General features: G+C 37.7%; 5 protein-coding genes across 10 annotated transcripts; 3 read left to right on the top strand and 2 right to left on the bottom strand.

Moving 5' to 3' along the window:
- Positions 1 to 4000: 4000 nt before the first annotated feature.
- Positions 4001 to 6584, bottom strand: LOC120007726 (H/ACA ribonucleoprotein complex subunit 3-like protein). Its single transcript, XM_038858126.1, has 4 exons — positions 6458 to 6584; positions 6246 to 6318; positions 4752 to 4794; positions 4001 to 4357 (listed from the first exon to the last, which is right to left on the bottom strand). Exons 2-4 carry the CDS (start codon positions 6297 to 6299, stop codon positions 4260 to 4262), a joined length of 195 nt encoding a protein of 64 aa, XP_038714054.1. The 5' UTR covers positions 6300 to 6318; positions 6458 to 6584; the 3' UTR covers positions 4001 to 4259.
- Positions 6585 to 6720: 136 nt separating this feature from the next.
- LOC120007725 (uncharacterized protein At1g03900-like) lies at positions 6721 to 9380 on the top strand. Its single transcript, XM_038858125.1, has 3 exons — positions 6721 to 7360; positions 8088 to 8372; positions 9066 to 9380. The coding sequence occupies exons 1-3, from the start codon at positions 6869 to 6871 to the stop codon at positions 9132 to 9134; spliced, it is 846 nt and encodes a 281-aa protein (XP_038714053.1). The 5' UTR covers positions 6721 to 6868; the 3' UTR covers positions 9135 to 9380.
- A 1469-nt stretch (positions 9381 to 10849) lies between these two features.
- Positions 10850 to 11837, top strand: LOC120006864 (guanine nucleotide-binding protein subunit gamma 2-like). The gene is made up of 4 exons (XM_038856979.1): positions 10850 to 11175; positions 11260 to 11312; positions 11410 to 11454; positions 11544 to 11837. Exons 1-4 carry the CDS (start codon positions 11023 to 11025, stop codon positions 11623 to 11625), a joined length of 333 nt encoding a protein of 110 aa, XP_038712907.1. The 5' UTR covers positions 10850 to 11022; the 3' UTR covers positions 11626 to 11837.
- An 86-nt stretch (positions 11838 to 11923) lies between these two features.
- LOC120006863 (ribonuclease H2 subunit B) lies at positions 11924 to 18615 on the bottom strand. 6 transcript variants are annotated; one of them, XM_038856972.1, is made up of 12 exons: positions 18497 to 18615; positions 18084 to 18138; positions 17649 to 17708; positions 16945 to 17046; positions 15517 to 15593; positions 14982 to 15105; positions 14426 to 14490; positions 14000 to 14099; positions 13442 to 13517; positions 13222 to 13315; positions 12416 to 12601; positions 11924 to 12220 (listed from the first exon to the last, which is right to left on the bottom strand). In XM_038856972.1, the coding sequence occupies exons 2-11, from the start codon at positions 18127 to 18129 to the stop codon at positions 12479 to 12481; spliced, it is 867 nt and encodes a 288-aa protein (XP_038712900.1). In that variant the 5' UTR covers positions 18130 to 18138; positions 18497 to 18615; the 3' UTR covers positions 11924 to 12220; positions 12416 to 12478. The 6 variants fall into 6 exon arrangements, with proteins under 6 accessions (XP_038712900.1, XP_038712904.1, XP_038712902.1 ...); XM_038856976.1 differs by having other exon boundaries at positions 14030 to 14099; XM_038856974.1 differs by having other exon boundaries at positions 14450 to 14490.
- An 884-nt stretch (positions 18616 to 19499) lies between these two features.
- On the top strand, positions 19500 to 22350 carry LOC120007025 (transcription factor IIIA-like). Its single transcript, XM_038857177.1, has 6 exons — positions 19500 to 19698; positions 19913 to 20047; positions 20847 to 21135; positions 21324 to 21559; positions 21682 to 21825; positions 21936 to 22350. Exons 1-6 carry the CDS (start codon positions 19576 to 19578, stop codon positions 22080 to 22082), a joined length of 1074 nt encoding a protein of 357 aa, XP_038713105.1. The 5' UTR covers positions 19500 to 19575; the 3' UTR covers positions 22083 to 22350.
- The last annotated feature ends 198 nt before the right edge of the window (positions 22351 to 22548 follow it).

Below are 22548 nucleotides of genomic sequence, written 5' to 3'. Positions count from 1 at the left end.
CCAGTTCAAGTTATACTAAACTTTTACGTAAACCTAAGCAGTCAAACTTAGCATTTGCTTTCCCACATATACGTATACACACACAAACACAGAGATATATATATATATATATGCAGTATTTATGGAGAGATTAAATGGTCCTGAGAACAAGATTAAGGTTCGATATGAGTATAGATTTGTCCTAATTAAGAATATGTAAACACATATTAGTGTAACGCACGCCATCGCTAAACTTACCCACAACGAGGTCATCATGAGAGAGAGATGGAGGGAGACAGCTAGTATGTATATACATGTCCACCACTGATGAAATTAAATTCAATTAATTAAGAGTTAACGTGCGCATTATATATATATACAAAATAATAGAATGATTAAGGATGTGATATGAGACTAATTAAGAAAACATTAATAATCAAACATATGACACATCCTTGGCATATCACACACACAAGGGTAGATGTATAGGTAGATGAAATCACGAGAGTATTTGATGCGGATTAGGTGGCTGCATGTTTCATGAAAAATATATGATCGCAATCATGAACTCGGATTTACTTGAAAATCGATTGGTTGACTCGTTTCGACGTAGGTTTCAAGACCAATATAAGTCTCGTGATTTTAATCTAATTTTGACGTTTAGGGCCTCAAATTGAACTTTTAACCTTTATTTCGTTATTAGGCTTTCTTTATGTTTGGGCCTATTTCGTGTTAAGCTTTCTTTGTGTTGGGGCTATATCATGTTGGGTTTGTTTCTTTGTGAAAACCTTAGGTCCTTTAACCCTCTTAATCCTTGATATTCCGTGAGAATCAACAAGATTTGAAGCTATCCGCCGCATCAATATCCAATTGGATTCATATCATAATTTTGGAATTAAATAGGAATGAAATTACAACGAAATATTACTCGAGCATGCACCAGTGGCTACGGGGAAGGACACAAAACCTGTTTAATTTATCTTAATTTCTTATTGATGATGCAATTAATTGATGTAAACTTTTTCAATGCGTGGATCGAAGAACATCTGTATGCAGTTTGCACCAACGAGAGGTGGCTTGGTTGACAATCGATTAAATTAGGTATATGTGTGCTCAAAATTAGATTTTAACGAGAAACATATTTTTAAACAGTATTTAAAAAAAAACATTTGTTTACCAATTTTGGAAGGTAATGTAATGATATTATGATATATTCAATTCCTTTTAATTAAATTTAAAAACAATAGAAAAATGACGCCAAAATCGTCATCCAGGTTGAGAATGAGAGAGGCATATTCTACTGAGGCTTAGTTAAATATCCTCTGGCAGAGATCCCTTTGCCCCACTTGATTGAGGCATTACATTAGTTTTCACTTTTAATTTGTATGTCATTTTCCCTTCTTTTCTTTTCTTTTATTTTCCTTCTCAATCTTCCCTTCATCAAGAAAATGATTCCATGAGCTCAGCCCGGTTTGAAAATCATTCCGACATGGAAGTTTTGTTCCATGAATAAGATTTATAACTCCAAAATAAAACTAGGGTTCACTCTTATCTATGATTATCTACGTTACATTATACCATAATGTGAGAATTCTTCATATATATATATATATATAGAAGTATGTATATGTTTGTTTACAAGAAACCATTTTACAATTGAGAAATATATCTGCATTTCTAGACCACTTGAGAGTTGAGAGATGCAACAATATCAAATTATATGCTATAGTTTTTCTTTGTACTGTGAATCCTTGTATAGGCCAAAATCCGTATGAAGCCCTTAAGAGATGAAACAAGAGCTAGAAGACGCCTAACAGGGCCACGGCCTGGGCTAAAAGATTTACAGGCCCACTGTTTAAAAATGCTCAACAAGCGTATGGATTGCGCCATAAGACTTACAAGCCCACAGCCTAAAGCAGACCTCCATTCTCTCAAGTTCCTCCAAAAGGCTCAAGGCCTCCTCAACTCCTCCAAACGGGACCATAACCCCGATGGACAGACATGGGCCTAAAGCTCCATCAAGCTCAGTACCCACGTGTCATTGATGGGTAATGTTAGTCAAACGCCTATAAATCTACAGTCCCGCCACCTCGCACGACATCAATTCTCTAGGAGGCATTAATTTCTCTCTCTAGAATCACAGTTTCTCTCACTAAAAGCTCTCAGCCATTTTGCTAACTTGATCGTCGGAGTTCCCCCGACCGACATCACACCGATGACAAGCTTTCACTACAATTCTTTTCATGATCTCTACAAATTGTTGGTGGCCTCGATCGTCATTGTATTGATTATAGATTCCACGTCTACAGCCCTAATGGCCTTACAAATGATAGAGCAAGTGAAAGAAAATTGATGGTTGTTTTTGTTCAACTTTACTTTCATAAACATGTTCATAGCAAAGTAAAAACACCCAAAACAACATATAACATATATCTTGGTGAACTCCAAGGAATTGATTAGGTGGTAAGTTGTGAGGATTAATTATTATCAAAGGCAAAGGTCCTAAGATAGGATTAACTCTACATCCAACAAATTTACTATTGCTCGTTTTGGTGAAACGGATTCGCTTTTACTGACCGACTCACCAAACACTATGTGGGTGTTTGGCAGTGCGTTTGCACTGCGTTCAGTTGCAACACACCTCACAGCACCACAGTTTTTTGTGACATGCCAAACAGTTTTTGCGTTTCAACTCACTTCACAGCACCACGGCTTTTTACCTCACAGCACCTCATCACACCTCACAGCACTCCCAAACGCTTACAATGTATGTTGAATTGTCCTACGTAATCAAATTAGGCAAATTATTTTATTTTTGATTAATGTACAATATAAACATTAAGTTATTTTATATTAATATTATTAGTCATCTAATATAACCGTAATTTAGATACGCCAAATGCACCTCACAGCACCACAGTTTTATAATTCACAGCACCACATCACAGCTCACAACATTCCCAAACAAGCCCTATGATACTGTTGGGCAGTACCAACCGCAAAACGCAAAACGGAGTGGTACCGCCCTCCCAAAAATAAGCTTTTGGGAGCTTATTATGGGGTTTGAAAAAATGGCGTGGGTCCCATGCCTTTTTTGCATGTGCATGGGTCCCACGCCAAGAGATACTTTTTATATTTTTGTTAAAATTTTTTTAGGTTGTGGGTCCCATGCCTTTTTGCATGGGTCCCACGCCAAATATGACGTTTCTATTTTTTTAAAAATATATTTTTATGTGGGTCATAATAAATTATTAGATATATTTATATATTTAAATATTGTATATTTATATTATACGTATTAAATATATTAATTTATTAAAATGAAATAAATTATTTAAAATATATTTATATTGAAATAAAATAAATAAAATTAAAAATATACAAACATATATTTTACACAACTTATCCGCTAACAACGGTTAACAGCTCTACCAAACATCTCACAGTTTATTTCAAAGCTTTAAACTCAGTTTTTTTTTTTTTTTTTACAACTTAACAATTAGTGTTGAAAATCAACACATGTCCCAGGTTGGATCAGCCCTTAATTAAGGATAAGGTGTGGCCCATCAATTGGCCCATGATGTGACTGTTCATCTTCGGTTAAGGCCCATCAAGTGGTTTATTATGGATTTTTGGGGCTAGATCGTAATTGGGCCTCCATGGTCCTGTAATATTCGTTGAGGCCTAGATGGATCTGAATGTAAATTGGGCCAAGACCCATTAAAATGCTAGAATTTTGGGCTCAGGTTAAGACCCATCAAGTGTGTATTATCAGTTTATCACTATTATGTACGTAGATCGTAATTGGGCCCCCACGGTCCCTCAACATTCTTATGACCTTGATGGATGTGAATATAAATTAGGCCACATTAATTGGGCTCGGCCCAACCCTTCTTTTTTCACCCCACTTCATTTCTCCCAACATCCTCCGAGCCTTTCATTTGACCAATTTTGCGCGGAAAACCCAAGTTTTTTTCTTTTTTTTTTCAAAGAAAAATCACGAAACAATAACATTGATACAAATTACAAGCAAAGCAAACAAATTTTAAGAAAAATAAGACCAAAATTTAGAGAGCAGGGTAGAAGTAGAACCGATTCATACAGTATATTTCAGCCTGCAACTAGCACACTACAAAATAGAGGCCGCATAGATAAATATACCCAAATTCGGTCACATGATGGAAATACTTTAGAACACTCCTTGGCATGCAATGGGAAGCTCCATATTCATAAAAGCTCCTAAACAATGCCGGCCACGATTTTGAAGCATAGTCATTAGTTCAATACTTGGGTGGCGGCTGCTGGGTTGGCAACAACCCAAATCTTTTCTTCAGGAGAACTCTTTGCCTAGAGTACTTGTCATCTGGAGAAAAGCGAGCTGTACGTAGAAATAAAGGAAACATGCAAAGCACAATAGGAATTAGGATGTGCCTATAGAAAAAAATATAATGTAATTAAAGAGAAGCTAAAAGGAGAGGCCAAGGATTTTCCCCTTCATTATCACTCTCTAAAAACACAATCCATTCTAGAGAATCTTTCGTTTAAAAGCTAAACGAAAAAAGGAACCCTTTCATCAAGCCTAATAACCAATTATCCATATCTTGACCACTAGGAAACTTGAAAAAAAAAAAAAAAAAGCCAGTAAGACAAAGAAGTGGTGGAGGGGAGACTTCTATGGTGACATTAAACAAAATTGACCATGAGAAAATTGTAGAACGCTTATATAACTACAACAGCTGATGAATAAGAAAAAAAAATCAGAAACCAATTACCTGGATGTGCAGATTCGGTTGCCAATCCCAGTGGTGATTCTTTCTGCACATAAAGATCCAATCAAACATGGAAAAAAAAAAAAAAAAAAAGAACCACAAAATGAAAACAATATGCTACATGGTGATGAAGAGAAAACAATAGGGTAAATAGTGAAAATTAGAAATGCAAATACTATATGTGGGATAAACACAGTATGATTTTATATATATATATATAAAACACAACTGAGGATTACCTTTGCATATGGCTTAAAAACTACTCCAAGCCAACATTGCATGACTGGACTGTTCAACAAGTTCTATCTTACAGGGGGGACTAAAACTAGATTTTAAACAACTAAGGAAAACGTGTGATAACCAGCTCAGTATATTTTTCTCATAGGGTAATATGATTCTGTCTGAATAAGCTACTAGGCGCATGTTCGCTTTGGAATTTGGATTTGTGACAAGAAATGTACATATTGCGGTGTTGCATGAATGCTCACCAAAGTATATGCAGTTGTTGAAAACGCATCAGCGGGTGTTACTGGAAACGGCATATAAGCTTCTGATTTCGGACCGGTTTATTCTTAAGGGACACACAATTGTCCTTTGAATAAGATCTAGATGCAGCTAAGCACACATTTCTAATGGATTAACAGAGCATCGAGAGATAAGTATCATGACAAAAATTAGTCTTGCCATCAATATCAGATAATCCTAGATATGTCATCAAAATTGACCTACAAAAGGCACGGGACAGAATATACAGCCAAAGTTGCAATTTAACAAATATTCATCAAATTTAATAGACTTAGAAAGGATTGTAAGAAGCAAACTCTTCAATATGTACACCTTTTATTTTCTAAATATTTCAATACTTATACTTAGTATCTGACTTCTGAGAATATTACTTCTAAACAAATTATCAATATTTAGCCTTTATAAGTTCAGGTCTGAAAAGAAAACCAAATCCATTCCATGACAAAATCCCGACACGTTGATCATGCTTTCAAACCTTTCACTCTTAAGATTATAAAGAAGGAACCGTTCACACAGACACAATCCCACTCATAACAAGTTTAAGTGGCGGTGTTGGTGGGATGTATGGATGATTTTTAAAGGGGAGTAAGTGAGTAACTTAGTAAGGCAAGGGGTAAGAAAACATCTTGTTTGGCAAGTAGGCCAAAGGGTAGAATAAGTTTCCAAACCTTCTCCATCAAAGGTTATATTCCAAACCCCAAAACGGAGATTCGGACGCCATACAAATTACTCAAAACCCCTTAAACCCCCCTTCTTCCTTAACAAGGTTACTCTCTTTTTTATTCCCTTCCTCTATCTCAAAACAGTGTTAATAGCCCTCCTCTTCCCTCACTCTAAAGACAACCAAATCCCTTCCCAATTCCTCAAAAAACACAGCTGAAAGGATCAATTACAACACAATACATCAAATAACAATTCGAAATTCGAAACTACAACTAGTAGTAGTAGTAGCAGCAGGTGCCAACAACATACCTTGGTAGTGTAGACTTTGTCGCCGTTCTCGTTTATATAAAACTGAAGATACATTGTAACTAGTTTTCCAACCCTGCGTCAGATCAGAGAAACTTCAATCATCCTCCAGCAAAAAATAAGCGAAGGCTCCACAAGAAAACCTTCAAACGACTGGGAAAACACTATAAACACAAAACGAAAACGACACTGAAGCATGAAGAAAATTTTCTCACCTGTTTCGATTGGTAGTCTGAATCTGGTTCGGTTTGAGATCGAAGACGAGCCAGTCAACGTGATCTGCTAGGGTTTAACGAACGACAATTATAAGCAGAAAAGCAAAGTTGATCACCTATGGGCTTTCCATTTCATGGCCCAGTCTCAAACCCAAAAGTTACATGGGCTTTGTTTTAGCCCAGCTAGGATTTCCTTGGGCTTTTTTATGGCCCAAGCCCAAACCCTAAAGGAGCAAGGGCAATAACGCAAATACATCAATTGCCACCTTTCTCTGCATCTCTTCGAACTCACGTTTCTGCAACTTCCATTGACACCTTCACCATACCTTACTCGAAAACGCTAAGTTATACCTAACAAAGATCACAGTTTTATCATATCTGAACGTGAATTTCCTTTGACTTCACTTCCAAATGATGTCGTTCGAGGAGGACGAGGAATCTCTGGAGCAAACCCTCCTTGTGGTTCGTGAGGTCGCCGTCTACAAAATCCCTCCCCGATCCACCTCCGGCGGATATAAATGCGGCGATTGGCTGCAATCCGACAAGATCTGGTCGGGTCGGCTCCGGGTTGTCTCGTGCAAGGACCGGTGCGAGATCCGGCTGGAGGACCCAAACTCCGCGGAGCTATTCGCTGCGTGCTTCGTGAAGCCCGGGCAGCGAGAGAACTCCGTGGAGACGGTCCTTGACTCGTCGAGATACTTCGTGCTAAAGGTGGAGGACGGCCAGGGGAAGCACGCGTTTCTTGGGCTCGGATTCGCGGAGAGGAACGAGGCCTTCGATTTCAATGTCGCGTTGTCGGATCATGAGAAATACGTACGGCGAGAGAACGAAAATGAGACCGGAGAGACTAGTGACGCTGACAACCTCATTGATATTCATCCGGCGGTCAATCAACGGTTGAAGGTACTTCGTCAAACGTAAATCTTGTTCCATTTTCAATTTCTGTTGGAGAATTTACATCATTTACTGGTTTGGGTAATATCAAATGTGTGAAGAATGCAAATAGTCAAATCATATATGGTGGATGATGTTTGAAATCGGGGATTGGATCTCATATGTGTAACTACACTGCTGTTAATATCAATCCCATTGGTAGAGCTTATATTTGGAAAAAAGAAAGAAAAGAAAGCTAGCTGTCAGATCATATGTGGTGGATGATGTTGGAAACCCGGGATTGGAGTTCATATATGTAACTACACTGCTGTTAATATCAATCCCATTGGTAGAGCTTATATTTGGAAAAAATAAGCTAGCTGTCAAACAAGTTGTCGGGTGTATTATGGGGTGACACTGGCTTATATTGATAATTTTACCATAAGCTAGCGAATTTATGGTGCGTTTGGTAAAGTTGTCTATGCTAGTGTCTACATATAAGCAGTGAAGCTGGTTTTTTTTTTCCTTATTGTTGAATTCTTTTTTTTAGTGGGTTCTTTTTGGTGTCGCTAGTTGGTAGAAGAAGGTTTTGTTTTTGGTTGCATACTTGCATCACTGCTTGGTTGGGGTTCTTGCTTTTTGTTGGCTGGCTTCTGTCGCTTCCTCTCATTATTGCTGATTTGTTGTTATATTTGTTGCTATTATCTCCCTTCATCAAAGGGGGTAATGATAGTGTTCATTTTGTTTCTGTCAAAAGGAAGGAGAAACCATTCGGATAAATGTAAAGCCCAAACCCTCTAGTGGAACTGGCATGCTTTCGGCTGCCGGCCTATCTGGAGGAGCTTCAGGAAGTGGAAATCCAAAGGCTTTGGCCCTTGCTCCACCGCTGGGTGGGGCTGGAAAGATTAGGACTCCTCTTCCGCCCCCTCCTAATGATCCTGCTGCTGTTAGGAAGACTTCTGCTAGTCGTGGTGCTGCTCCCAGTGCACCAAGTGAAAACACGAGAAGAGCTGATCCTTTGTCAGATTTTTCTAAACTTGAGGTTCGCCTCCTTGATCATCTTGCATCCTCCTTTTAAACTTGAAGACTCAGCTTGTTATTCTATAATCTTTTCAATCTCTAAATGGCTGGTGGTTATCTGTTATACCTTTTTTTTTTTCTTCCAAGAAACAATGTGCTTTTGAGAATAATTGGCATGAACTTGATTTTGGCGAGTCCAAATGGGTTACCTGAAGAGTGTTGCTAAGGTTTTTACTTTTACTTCGGGGATCATTCGCTTTTCAGTTGAAAGATATTGATGTCTTATCCAAAGGAACTTAAAGCTGTTTCCTTAGTGTTTCCATCCTGATTGTGCTACGCAGAACAAGATACTATTTCTACCCAAAAAAAATCTTCTTGGAAGTTGCAATCATTGATGTTTATTCACCAGAGAGCTTGGATCTGTTTCCTGCATATTTTCCATCCTGATTAAGCTGGGTTAAAAAAAGTTAATTTACTTCTGTTTCATATATAAATCATGAGATTTTTGATTGTTGCAGTCAATCTGGAACCCCTTTCCTTCTTCCTGTCTTGTCCCGGACTTTTCAGTTTCCACCAAAATGTTATGCTTCCCTGCTTGTGTGCTTGCAGCAATATTTGTGCTTGTATGCAGATAAGGCTTATGCTTAGTGGGAGATCACTTGAATAGACGTTTGTAAGCAACATCTTTATACCATTTACTTGTTTTATTTTGTAGAGGAATCTCCCTTCGGGATCAACGTCAGGATCGGCCAAAATAGCGGCATCTGGATGGGCAGCTTTCTAATTGTGTGTGCACTCATCTAACTGAGGTCTTTGTTTTCTTATTTATTCAATAGCGGGAAAAAAAAAAGAGTATTGAGAAAGCATAGGTTCCAAAGTGCTTCACTATTTGGTTAAAATTGTCATGGAGTATATTGATATGCTTCTATTGTCATACTTGAACTCATAAGCATTTTGGCATCTATATTAGGGAAATCAATTATGTGGCTGAGTTGGCTTTTTATAGATTGGCATCTGAATATCTGATACAGTGATATATCATATCATCTTCAATCCATTAAAATACTTATTATCTTCAGTCCATCTTTAGCATGATCAAAAACTCTGCTTTACTTGCTTATCATATGAATTGTGTAATGTGACAATAAGATTGATGGAAAGTTTTCGGGCGTATTGATTTTCGGTATATTTTTAATTTATATTGAGGACTTGAGGTCATGGAAGGGCACCCCTATGGGGGGATTATACTACTGGGTTCATTCCCAAATTCTGGATGTGGCATAATATTTGAAGTGGTGGTGGTGGTTGCAAGTTTGAGTTTGTATGAACATGTGCTGTGTCGCATTTGAACTAATCCTTTTATCAATTGTGGTTTTTTCTTATAAATTACCTCCAATGTTCAAGATCAGTAATTAATCTTTGATTTTCTTTAATGGTGGTGGGAGCTGCACTATTGCCCTTTATGGTTTCCTTGTGTGTATATATTCTGCGAACATCGAATGCTGGATGTATCTCCTTTTTTTTTTTTTGGTTAAGTAACCGGGATGGGGGGGACTCGAATTTGGGTAAAATCGAGTTGAATATATGTTTTAACCACCTCAGCTGAGAGGTTGTTGGCTAGATATATCTCGTGTTGCTGCTAAAATCATATTGAGAATGGATGGAAAGATATGTGCTCTCTGTGCTGATGAGGTGTGATTAATGGAAGAATTAAGTACTCTCATTTCAGATAGTTCGGGCATTGGAATTCACTTGTACCACACTCACAATTACATCAAAATCAAATACTGGGTTTAATCTCTATTACATAAAAATCAAACCAACAAATTTAAACTTTGTATCAATATATTTTGTTGATTCAGTTATATCCACAAACACATTTTTCAATACGGTTTGTTCGCCTCGGTAAAAATTTACTATTAGAGCATTCGCTCAAGGCCCAAACTCTATCTGTGGAGCCCACGTAGTACCCTTTTCTACATCAACAATGGGCCATTCTGGAGTTGGTCCAAGGTTTAAATATTCTTCCACAAAAGTTTCGAACAGGCTGTCAAAGGCTTGGAAATGGTCACAAAGAGGAAAGGGCAGCCTGCCACCTACTTTGGATAGCATTTCAAACCCGTCATATGTATGGGAGTACGTGTGAAATGCTCGGTTTGAGTAATAACTATTGTCTAAAGGATAAATTGATAATAATCAATAGGGATCTCAATCGTTGATATGTCAATTATGTAGTATAAGATTTTATATGCATCACGTAAGACAAATGAATTGTGGAGTCCATGAATTCATTCAAATCCTATGCATTCAATTCGGCTGATTGAGATAACTGAGATATCAATGGTTGAGATAATAATATTTTCGGGCAATAACTCTTCCAACTCTCACCTACATTTGACATTCCATTTTCTACCACATCCCATTCTCTCTTTTCAAGTGTCCATGTGCCTATGCCTATGCCTATGCCTATGCCATCCATAAATTGCTTTCTTTGACCAACTCTTCCAATAACTTGTTCATACCTCATACACACGACACGGCTATTTCCTTTATTTTAAATAACCAAAGTCGACTCCTTTACTCACGTCTATGTATTACTTGGTCCACATCTAAAGATTTGGATAGCTTTGACGGGTGATCTTGATCTGTAAACACAGTTGAATTCCACAGCAATGGATGAGCAACAATCTAACCCATCTCAAGAAAGAAGAGACGAAAGAGGATCTCCTTCTCTCCCTAAACCAGGGACTCCTCCTAGTTTCCTTGGAAAGCATCGGATGGCAGCTGCCATTTCTTACCTCAATAGCCAGATTAACATAATTCAAGTAAGCCATCAGCTCTCTTTGTTCCTCAACTTCCTCCACCCAAGAGAAATCTTTTCAACTCTTTCGTTTTTTTTCCTGGTACAGGGAGAGGTGGACCAGCTGGAGACAATGGCTGAATCGTCTCTTGTTTGCAAAGAGTAAGCCAAAAAAAGTTCTTTCTCAAACTCAAAAAACTATGCACGAGGGTTCATTCATTCCATTTTCAATGCTAAAGATTATTAATTTATCCTACAGACTCGCACAAACTGTTGAATCCGTCCCCGACCCGCTGCTTCCGGTGTAAGAAATATACTCCCATCACCAGGCTTGTAAATCTTGAACTGATTCATGATTATGTATTTTGGCTAATAATGGCTGATATAACACAGGACTAAAGGACCAACAGACGTTACCTGGGACAAGTGGTTCAAAGGAGCCTCTGGTGGACGGAATCACAAGCGCTGGATCTGAAAGTTTCAGACAACATTTTCAAAGCATTGGCAGCACCAGGATGAGGGGGGAGGGGGAGTAAGCTACATTACACTCAATGTATCATATATCTGAACTAGGTATGCAATGGCATTCCAACACTTGAGAGAAAAACCTAGTCACAACCCACATGGGACATGGTTAGATGCTTGTAGTTCCTGTTGAAATAAAAGCCATAGCTACGATTGAACATATAGATGATCTCCCCATGTTTTCATCAAACAATTGCACATATAGATGATCTAGAGAAGAAACAGCACAAATGAAGGCCATATGGGTCAATCCAATCTCACCCTTCACTCACCATTGTGCCGCATTGGTCATATCCAGCCAGCATTTAGCTGCTAGTCAGATGCTTATATTCGTTTCCCAACATTTGGTTTAATAAATTTTACCTCTAATGCTAATATGCAAGAGTTAAGAGGAAACCTCGAGTCTTGATAAACTCTTATGCATCATATACACGTAATGTGTAGCCGATGGAGCAATCATAATTCACCTAATGCCTTGACAGCCCAGAACAAACCAACCAGAGAAAAAAAGCTCAACTTCGACTTCAAGGAAGCACAACCTGGACCTGAGCATAACAAATGCAACCCAAGTTACACGTTCCATATTGACATCACCCAGTGGCTTCAAAAGAATAAGCCACTGAAAACTAATCAAAAAATAAGTCTGATTGTTTTTACAGTATTAGATTAGCCAAAAGGAAATCCGATCTGACTTGATAAATTAAACAACAAATTTCACAACACAAGCATTGTGAAATCACCTGTCAGCTGCTGTTAAAGTAGCTGTAGCACCATAAGGAAACAGCGTATCCACTTCAATAAATTCAGCCTTCCCTCCGTGAAGCTCTGGTGAACATCTCTTTGATGTTCTGTGACTCTGTCTCTACCTTTCCCTTTTTACCTCGCTTTCCACTACTCTTCACTTTACTATCATCCCCCCTCTTCTTCTAATAGAAGTAACAACATCAAGAAATCAGTTACTAGAAAATTGCATAATTATAAAATTTACAACTAAAAAATGTATTTGGATTCCATGCATAATTTTTCTTATTCACTAAAAATGTGTCGATATTAGCATCAGCATGCCTCACTTGGCACGCAAGCCCTCATTAAATATTTCATCTAGTAATCCTTGATTCTTGCAGTGGTAAAGTTGCTCCATTGCAAATTACACATCATAGGTTCAAATCACAGAAACAGCCTCCCCGAATTGTGGGGGCAAGGCTGCATATATATGCCCTCCCCAAACCTCAGAGACAGTGAGAACCTTATAAACAAGGTTTCACATTTTTTTTCCAAACATTTGTTTTTGCAAGGTTTGGGACTCAGGCATTGCATTCCCAGAAAGGGGATGAGAAATAAAATGGTAATGGTTTCTAAGAAAAGTCACAAACACTAATGGCATAAAATTTATGTAAACACGCAAACACTCTCTCATAGAAAGTATCGTTAAGAAAAAATAATTATAGGCCATTATATGACATGGGAGAAGAGTAAAAAGTAATGGGTTTATGAGCAGCCAATAATATGTTTCCAGGGAGGGGTTATTAGACATAACTACTCATACCTGTGAGAGACTCGAAGACCCCCCACTATCTACCATAGCAGTTAAAGCGCTTTCAAAATCCGGTGCTTTTCCTGTTACCTCTGGTATTTTTAATCTACAATCATATGCAGTAACTTAGACATTGTCAGGCATCCGAAAGGAAACCATTATAAGCATAAGTAGTTGAAGTCATACTACTTCATAAAGAGAATTTGGAGGTTCTTAAGGTTTCAGAACATACTTCATATGGCTGCATAAAAGCTTTAGCCAAGGCTCATCTTTCATGTACTCTCCTAATATTGTAACTGCATCAGCCACTGCACCAAATAAAGATGTGATTTAGTGAAGAGAACATCAATTTGACATAGGTAAATGAAATTACTGTGAAAAATATAACAAGAAACAAAAAAAAATGACTTTGACTAACTTGACAAGGAAACTAACATTAACATCAAGTTCTTAGAGGGTAACTACTATGATGCAAGACAAACAAACAACACAACCGACATGCTTATTAATGTTGCCACAGATCTTACAAGATTACTTGCTCCTCTCACATATGGCCAGCAAACATGTGCACATACAGGCAAGTACACCTGCCCACAAAAATTCCACCCCCACAATCCCTAATCAGACTCCTTCCACATCCACAATCCATCAACCTTATCCTCTCAAACTCAAAATTGTTTATTAAGCTAAATCATATCTTATGTCTGTACCAGTGACCCTTATCTTTTTAGCGAAAAAAAGTTCACCACTTAGCTATTTTATGCGTATACATACAGACAAGTGCACACACATAAAAAATTGTTTCTCATTGAAAGTTTACGTGTGTCTCTCTCGTCTTGAGCAGCACAGTTCTTGTCCAATGTTGCTAAAGTCCGTTTTATTTGGATTACCTGCAATTGAATAAACGTGAAGTTATGCCGCAAGTAGGTGTTCTCATTAAAAAAGAGAGGAAAAAACACAGCAGTTACATTCTCGTTCATAAGATGGCTATAACAATTTGCAGAAGGGAAAGATTGAATAGTTAAATGTGATGATATGTAGCATCAAGAGATGAAAAATTAGAGAGCCACTTTGCTTCAGGACAATAATATACCATGGTAAAGTTATAAGTTAAGCATAACCAGAAACTTATTCAATGTAAGATTAATTCTTTTCCACAAACTGAAAAATATATCCTAATGGATCAACATCAGTTTTTCAATGGGTTAAGTGAGACCTTAGAGTACAACCAAGTTAAAACCTTGGAATCATCAAGCCTGTAGAACTTTGACATTCCAATTTCTGCACAGAAAGGTAGGGGGAAGAAGTTTAAAAAAAACATTAGTCAAAGGGAGGGAAAAAAATAACAGACGTTGTCAACAAGAATAGAAGCTGTCAACTAATATTTGCCAAACACGTATCCAAAAGACCCAGTTGTCATAATTGGCAAATTAGAAAACTAACACCAAAATTAATATCATGGTTCAGCCTTTCAGAGAAAAACTTCACAAGGTAAGAATCTCCATTAAACTTTCTAGACAGCCAAACAGCTAAATTGCAAGAGTAACTATAAATGTAGGTTCCCAAGTGACCTTTAAAGTTCTTAACCAGAAATGATACTGATCTTAATATTTTTTTTTAAAGTTCGCTGACTAAAAGAAGAAGTCAAAACCATTTAAATAGGTGCAGACCATTTGTCCTAATTACATGCCGTGTATATAAATAGGAATTTGACAGACTGATTGTAGCAACTAAGTTCTGAAACACAAAAAACAACACAGATGGCAGGAAACCTTTGATCTCGCAAACCACTTGCATACATTTCTCCGCAATTGAGAACATGTGTTGATATCCAGGATAGCCATTGACAAAGACAATCTCGTCTAGCTGTCTGAACTTCCCTTGGTCATCCCCTTTCTGCATTCATATAACAGGTATGTCACTACCAGTAAAAGAATTAAGTTCACATACTGCAAGGATAATAAGCACTCTGCTAAAAGGCAGCATTTATTAAGTTTTCTGTCATAGATGTAGATTCCAAAATGACCAAGAAGAGAAGCCCTGCAAATCCATTACCAGAGACATTCATTTCCTAATCTTCTGTCAACATTCCAAAAAAATCTTAGCTCATGTATCTCAAACTAATGGTCAGATATGGCAATCACCTTAGTCTTCCATGTTTCAATGCAAATGATAGCACATGATTGAAAGGGGACAAAAAAATTGGGAAAGTGAAAGTGAAATAGTTGTTTAAGTAATTGAAACCAAATAAGAATTCGGGTTCCTGGTCCCCCAATGGGGCTAATGACTCAAAAAACATGACTGTACCTTCATTCTAGCTTCTTCAAAAATGGGCAACAAAATGAAGACAGGATCAACTGGAGTGGCAGTATATAGGCTCCCATCTGAACAGAAAAGAAACTATTATGCAGATGGAATGAAATAAAAATGAACAAGACAAAGCCAAATCAACCCAGTAACATATTTTTGAGGATACATATGTCGGATAAGATATGAAAAAATATGTTTGTTTGAACAAATACAAAAAATATTGATTGAAAACTTAGAAAGACAAATAACCAAGGCATGGAAGATAGCTCCATTCAGGTCAAACATATATCAAGCAGCTTCCAAGTTCCAAGTGGAGAAAGCAATTCTACGCAAAGTTTCAGGTTTCCAAATGCTCACCTCACAAATTCTTACAGGAGTGTCTCGAAGTAAGTATCAATTTACTTGCAGAAGAGTATTAGGGACTATAAATTGATATTTTTTGTGTCCAGAAAACTCCTGTCTGTTTTGAGGAGGTGGGAACTTGGAAGCCATAAGTCTAAACCCAAACAGAAATTAAAACAAAAAAAGAGGAAGATTGACTTTGACTTTGTAGAAATATGCACCTCGGCACCCACGGCCTCAAAGTTGAAAGATAGTTCCAGTTTATTTCTTCATTGACTACTATAAAATTTTCATATGCCAAAGCTTCTTTGTTCCTAGCAATCAAATAAGAAACCAGGAGTTGAATCATCCAAGGCTCATATCCAACCAAGAGTCACGCAGAACAACCCACAGCAAGAAACAAAATGATACCAGTCTTCCGGCTCTTGCCAAAATTCTAATAGTTTCCCAAATGCCAGGCTCATGTGGTGCTCTACTCAACTTTGAGGTCCATCTACAATATTCCAAATGATATTTTGCCAAAACTATTCTTCTTTGTAGTAAGTTGATTCAATTAGGAGTCTCCAAAAACCATTTCGTAGGTATTGCCTCCTCTTTCCAGCAGTTGTTACGATCCCCTGATGTACCAATGGTATTCCCATGATCATGACGTATCAACTCCAACATGGTGGACAGGGGAAAAATGAAGTAGACCAGAAGGCTTAATAGAGTGCTTTGATGTATAAGTCTTCCAATTTAAGAAATGTAATATTATGTTTCGTCCACCTTTTCTTGAATTTTCTGATGATAGGATTCCACATTTCTCTCTTATGAGAAAGTTCCATCTTCGACCTCAGTAATAATTAGCACAAGATTATGCTGTCACATCAAGGTTGATGGCAGTACAACTGTACAAGGTATATGCATGAATGATGTCACACAAGAAGGCAACAGAGAGAGATTTAAATAATATCAAGATTGCTGGGCCGCTGGCAGTGTATGGCACATTCTTGAAACTAACAATGGTAAATGCATCACATTTCAAATATTGACAGTTCTAATAAGTAAATAGTCAACAAACAAAGACCATGTAAAAAGATCTACCTTCACAAACATAGTTTCCAAGAAACCAAGACCCATAAGATTGTTTGAACCAGTTGAGTTCATGAAGCACCTCATTAATAGAGAGATAGCGCATTGTGTTTCCTGTACATAAAAGAATGCTACTCAAGTTTTGACTAAATCACAATTGTAGGAAAAGAAAAGGAAATAAGACGTAGAATACATGTTACAGGAACAATTAATTGGTAGGCAACCAAGATAAAACCTAAGATTCCTTATCTTCATGTTTTTCCTTTCTTATGAAGAATAGCATACTCTTAAAACAGGCAGTGGTAGCGTTGTTGATTGTAACCTATAAGAAACTTGAAGTATCTAGTCTTCACATATATTGAAATCAACTTAATTTAGTTTTAACAATACCTATCAAACAAAGACTCTAACCAGGAAACTGACAGAAATAACCAAAATTAACTCAATTCCATGAGATTTCAAGTATTAAAAGGTAAAATATTTCAACTTGGTTCAAATTCACTAAATCCAAGACAAATAATACTAATAAATACTCCAAGGCTTGACTACATATTGATTGCTCAACTAACAAGGCAACTAAAGAATGAAAAAAAAATGACGAGCAATCAATTGGTGGTCAATCATTCAAGCTTAGGGGTGTGAGCTATAGTCTATCATGGAAGTGTACGACTCGTTTCGAAAAATTAAGAAACATCAACATAATTAAAAAAAATTACCCGATTTTGGATGACGAAGAGATAAAAAATTTCCCAAGCCATTTCCAGTCACATCAACATCTGCATTCATGAGCCAATGACTTCAGGCAGTCAAAAAAGCTTCAGAAATAGCAACCTAAAAATCATATTGCTTGATTACAAATAAGCAATTTCTAAGCATACACACAAAGCCAGAGCCACATAAAAGGTTAGAGAGCCATCAAAATTAACATCAAATTGTAAAGAACTCCATATTAGTGCGTTAGTATTACCCTTGTAGGTCTAAATCAGCACTTGTATACATATAAATTTGTTCAAATTGCGCAATATCCTAAACATTCTACGCCTGAAACCATTTTCGAGCGTGAATTTGCCAACACTCCATACATTGCACTACGAAGAAAAAAGAAGCTACAAAAATGCTAGGATGTTGGATTTAAATCAATGAGGAGCTACCAGGTGCAATGAGAACATGAGTTCTGTTAACGTCCGGCGATTCCATGACACCTTTCTGCACTAAGAAAAATAAAATTGAGTATGGTATTAATTTCAACAATTTTGCTTCGTTATTCGCGTCTTGATAGGTACAACAAGCACTTTGATTCTGAGGCAAACAACCCAAATCAATGACAAGTACTATAAATCACTGAACAAGTGATAGCAAGTTCTTTCCTACAGATATACTGACGAATCAATACATTGTCTAAATTCGTTGAATCAAATTGCACACTAATCGGAATATCTGGTCACTTTCGAGAAGGATATGGATGTATGGATTTAGAGAGAGAGAGAGAGAGAGAGTGAGAGGGAGATATGGAGTGAGAGCACCGCTGCTAGTCAGAGAAAAATAGTAGAGATCGGTTGCTCACCTCCTAGGAGTCAACGGCAGATACGCAGAGAGAGAACGGAGGAGTCGCAGACGCAGAGGACGCGCGAAAGAAATCCAAGGACGGGCGGGAGAAGATGCAAGACTGTCTACGAATACTGCTCTTGGGTGAATTTCCCGAAATATAAAAGCCTGTTTTTAACGTTTTACTGTGCAGTTACTCTGCTAGGGTTTCGGAGAAACTTTAGTCATGCTTCGGTTTTTATTAAATACACCCCCTGTTAATAATAATAATCCATAAAAACTCTAAACTTTTATAAATACACCTAAATTATATAAATCTGACATATTTTATAAACACATCCCATAATCAGAGCTACCATTGCCGGTCATATTGTTGTCTATTGGGGGTCATTCTCGAGTTGAAGTTTGTCGAAAACGTGAAATTTCGGCTTATACTTATCCTAGAGTCGGTATTCAGTACCAAAATCATCCAAAACACATCTTGTTTGGGATCAAACTTAGGTCGTCAATTTCGGGCAACGTCTTGACAAGAAAATGGGTGGAATTGAAGCATCTTGCCACGAGGAGTCCAAAGGTGGTGTCGGTTTCCTCCAATAGTAGCCAAATTGTCTGGATCGAACGACTTTTCTCATGGTGGCCATAGACTTTCGAACGTGATTTCGGCAATTATGATGAATGAAACTCATCGGGGTTGATCGGGTTTAGTTCGTGGTGACTTGTACTTCAATTTGGTGGTATTGGTTACCGAATTGGTGCTCGGACAATGACAACACCATGGTTGGCCGTGGGTGCTCATGAGGAAGAAAAAAGAGATGGTGAAAAGGTGGGGTACAAAGAGCATAGGTATTAAAAAATACAAAGTTAAAGTAAAGTCAACAAAGTCAGGTACACTCACTAAAAATCAGGGTGTGATTAAAACTCCCCTTGAAATAGAGGCAGGCCTTGGGCCCAAGTTGATTATCAAGGATAGGCCCAAATCAGTAGAAGAATTATAAACCGAAGTTAATGGTTGATTGGTTGGTTGTTACTTGTTAGATAACCCTCTCTTCCGAGCCCTGACGCCTCCTCCCCTGTAGCCGGCGATCACTCTTTGTCGAGATGGAAGGAGACGACATGGAAAAACCCATTTTCAGAGACATCAGACGATATTACTGTGATTATTGTGGCATTTGCAGATCTAAGAAGTCTCTTATCACCTCTCACGTGATCGCTCACCACAAGGTTGTTTCTTTGATCCATTCCGGCGTTTGTGATCTATATACATCTACGTAGACGTGGTTACTGTTTCCGATATAGTGGTTCGTTCTTTCGGTTTCTATAGATAACAATTAGGGTTTCACAGTTTTTGCGAAAACTGTACTTTTCTTTAATCATGGTTGGCCTAATTTCCAGTAGATGTCGAAGTAATTGATTTCGCGTTTTCCATCTTTGTTAGGAAGAGATGGATGATGAAAGTGTAAATGGAGATGGGAAATCAGAGGGTGTGAAGTCCAATACTTGTGACGAATGCGGTGCTAGTTTTAAGAAGCCTGCTTACCTTAAACAACATATGCAAAGCCATTCGCTCGAGGTATATATACGTTCTTTATTGTGTAATTTAACTGTCTCGGAGTATTGGTAATCTTAAATTAAACTTATGAGAATTGACTGCGTAGGAGCCAACAACCAACAACTGTTAAGCTGCATTCATTTCTAATTTGGCGTCATGGTGTTGTAATATACCCTTGAATACTTGGCTATTGATTTGTTCAATGAAAACTGATTGTGTCTGCAACTCCGAGTATCTTTACATTAACATGTTATTTATTTGCATTTGCATATTCTGGGGATTGATGATTCTGCAGGAATTAATGGTCTTTGTCAATAAACAGTATATGTAATAGCGTGAAGCATTGGATCCCACCGAAAGAACTCCAAAATGCGGAGGCTGTAAATTCTTACTTGAATGGACCAGTATCAGGTGGGAGACCTCCTGAAAAGCTCCTTCAAGTGTGCCTCGATCACGCCTGGTTCAATTTGAGGTTTGGATTATTTCTTGATGCGTTTACCGAAAGTTTGCATTAATGTATGAGATTATAGTTTCATACCCTTGTTTTACAATTGGAATTAGTGCTCTTTGTCAGTAAACAGTAGATGTTATAGCGTGAAGCATTGGATCCCACAGAAAGAACTCCAAAATGCGGAGGCTGTAAATTCTTACTTGAATGGACTAGTATCAGGTGGGAGACCTCCTGAAAAGCTCCTTCAAGGGTGCCTCAATCACGCCTGGTTCAATTTGAGGTTTGGATTAATGCATTTACCGAAATTGTTTGCATTAATGTATGAGATTATAGTTTCAAGCTCTTGTGTTACGATTGTATTTGTCGCAGAGGCCATACACATGTTTGGTTGCAGATTGCCATGCTAGCTACAGAAGAAAAGATCACTTGACGCGCCACCTTCTTGTGCACCAAGGGAAGCTCTTTGATTGCCCAATTGAGAACTGTAACAATAAATTTTCTTTACAAGGGAACATGACAAGGCACGTCAGAGAATTTCATAGCGAGAATTCTCCCTTAGTTGATGTTGGGTGTCAAAAGCAGTATGTCTGTCAGGAGCCTGGGTGTGGAAAGGTGTTCCAATTTGCATCAAAGTTGCGTAAGCATGAGGATTCCCATGGTAACTTCCGCTTTCCAATTGTATTGTTATAGTTATTTTAGAAGTTATGCTTTATACTATATTACTATACATTGGTTTTAACTCATCCAGTTGTCCCCAAGTTAGGAGAACAGTTCTTTTGGTTTAGAGTATTGGTAAGTTATCACTTAACACTTTTCTTAATCTTCAATGATGTTTTGCTACTGCAGTTAAGTTGGAGTCAGTGGAGGCATTATGTTTGGAACCAGGTTGTATGAAATATTTCTCAAACAGTCGATGCCTTAAAGCCCATGTCCAGTCCTGCCACCAGTATATTATTTGTGACATATGTGGTACAAAGCAGCTAAAAAAGAACATCAAGAGACATCTCCGCACGCACGAGGGTGGTGTATCACCAGTGAGAATAAAATGCGATTTCAATGGTTGTCTCCATACATTTTCTACGGTAAGATGCACTATATCTTATTGCTTCAAGACATGGAGTGTCTTTATCGACACAAATCAACTAGAGAACATTGTTTTTGATTACTGTGTCAGTTGTTTACTGTGCCCTCTTCTTATTTTCAGAAAACCAACCTTGCCCAGCATGTGAAGGCTGTCCACCATAAAATCAAACCTTTTGCCTGTAGCTTTCCAGATTGCGGCATGAGATTTTCGTACAAGCATGTCAGAGACAACCATGAGAAAACTTCGCTCCATGTTTATACTCCTGTAAGTTTATTAGGCACGTTACATCTTAGTGTCTCATTACTGTTAGTATCTATTTTCAGAGTAGCTATTATATGAATTCATCCTCAGACCAGTAATTCCTCTTGGTTCAGGGTGATTTTGAAGAGACTGATGTGCAATTTTGGTCAAGACCAAGGGGAGGGCGTAAGAGAAAGTTCCCAACTGTGGAATCACTGATTCGGAAAAGGGTTGCTCCTCCAAGTCATCTCGATCCTATATTGAATCATTTTGCTCTTTAGAGACCGGACAGACACGAATATAGCTCTGATGGCGCATTAGAATAGATAGGTTGATGCCTTGTATATTATGTGTGAATTGAGTTATCTATTATCTTTCTGAGACTCGCTATTTCTCAAGAATGCAGATTTCGGTTTGTATGTGGATTTTGGGGATAATGTAAACCTCAGAATTAGAGGAGTTAGCTTACTGTTTATACCCTATTTATCTTTCTCCCCCTCCAAAATATTGTATATTTGAGATGATATAAAGAGACTCTGTTTACCCTTGGATAGCAAGAGGAAGTCCAAATTCTTAAAATTGACCGTTAGATGTCTGACAATAAAATTTTGAATTTAGCTCCAAAGTCAGGTACTGAGGTCCCTCATGAATCAAGAGATCGTATATTTAAATTAGTATCATTGACACCAAACACTTGTTAGTGTTAGAAAATTTAATCCAAACACATGAAATTGATTTTATCTGTTG

The sequence above is a fragment of the Tripterygium wilfordii genome, chromosome 10 (genome assembly GCF_013401445.1).
Source record: "Tripterygium wilfordii isolate XIE 37 chromosome 10, ASM1340144v1, whole genome shotgun sequence".
Classification (NCBI taxonomy): domain Eukaryota; kingdom Viridiplantae; phylum Streptophyta; class Magnoliopsida; order Celastrales; family Celastraceae; genus Tripterygium; species Tripterygium wilfordii.
This window is presented reverse-complemented; position numbering and strand designations above follow the sequence as displayed.

What these genes read in the sequence shown, in the direction of transcription:
- LOC120006864 (XM_038856979.1), top strand. Translation starts at nt 11,023, where the DNA reads ATGGATGAGCAACAATCTAACCCATCTCAAGAAAGAAGAGACGAAAGA. An exon ending in GCCAGATTAACATAATTCAA is followed by an intron (nt 11,176 to 11,259) that starts GTAAGCCATCAG and finishes TTCCTGGTACAG; the next exon opens with GGAGAGGTGGACCAGCTGGA. An exon ending in CCCGACCCGCTGCTTCCGGT is followed by an intron (nt 11,455 to 11,543) that starts GTAAGAAATATA and finishes GATATAACACAG; the next exon opens with GACTAAAGGACCAACAGACG.
- LOC120007725 (XM_038858125.1), top strand. Translation starts at nt 6,869, where the DNA reads ATGATGTCGTTCGAGGAGGACGAGGAATCTCTGGAGCAAACCCTCCTT. An exon ending in CGGTCAATCAACGGTTGAAG is followed by an intron (nt 7,361 to 8,087) that starts GTACTTCGTCAA and finishes TTCTGTCAAAAG; the next exon opens with GAAGGAGAAACCATTCGGAT. An exon ending in CAGATTTTTCTAAACTTGAG is followed by an intron (nt 8,373 to 9,065) that starts GTTCGCCTCCTT and finishes TTTATTTTGTAG; the next exon opens with AGGAATCTCCCTTCGGGATC.
- LOC120007025 (XM_038857177.1), top strand. Translation starts at nt 19,576, where the DNA reads ATGGAAGGAGACGACATGGAAAAACCCATTTTCAGAGACATCAGACGA. An exon ending in TAAGCATGAGGATTCCCATG is followed by an intron (nt 21,136 to 21,323) that starts GTAACTTCCGCT and finishes TTGCTACTGCAG; the next exon opens with TTAAGTTGGAGTCAGTGGAG. An exon ending in GTCTCCATACATTTTCTACG is followed by an intron (nt 21,560 to 21,681) that starts GTAAGATGCACT and finishes TCTTATTTTCAG; the next exon opens with AAAACCAACCTTGCCCAGCA.
- LOC120007726 (XM_038858126.1), bottom strand. Translation starts at nt 6,299, where the DNA reads ATGTATCTTCAGTTTTATATAAACGAGAACGGCGACAAAGTCTACACT. An exon ending in ACAAAGTCTACACTACCAAG is followed by an intron (nt 4,795 to 6,245) that starts GTATGTTGTTGG and finishes CTTTATGTGCAG; the next exon opens with AAAGAATCACCACTGGGATT. An exon ending in AACCGAATCTGCACATCCAG is followed by an intron (nt 4,358 to 4,751) that starts GTAATTGGTTTC and finishes TTCTACGTACAG; the next exon opens with CTCGCTTTTCTCCAGATGAC.
- LOC120006863 (XM_038856972.1), bottom strand. Translation starts at nt 18,129, where the DNA reads ATGGAATCGCCGGACGTTAACAGAACTCATGTTCTCATTGCACCTG. An exon ending in TTGAAGAAGCTAGAATGAAG is followed by an intron (nt 15,106 to 15,516) that starts GTACAGTCATGT and finishes ATATGAATGCAG; the next exon opens with AAAGGGGATGACCAAGGGAA. An exon ending in GGTCTTCGAGTCTCTCACAG is followed by an intron (nt 12,602 to 13,221) that starts GTATGAGTAGTT and finishes TACTTCTATTAG; the next exon opens with AAGAAGAGGGGGGATGATAG.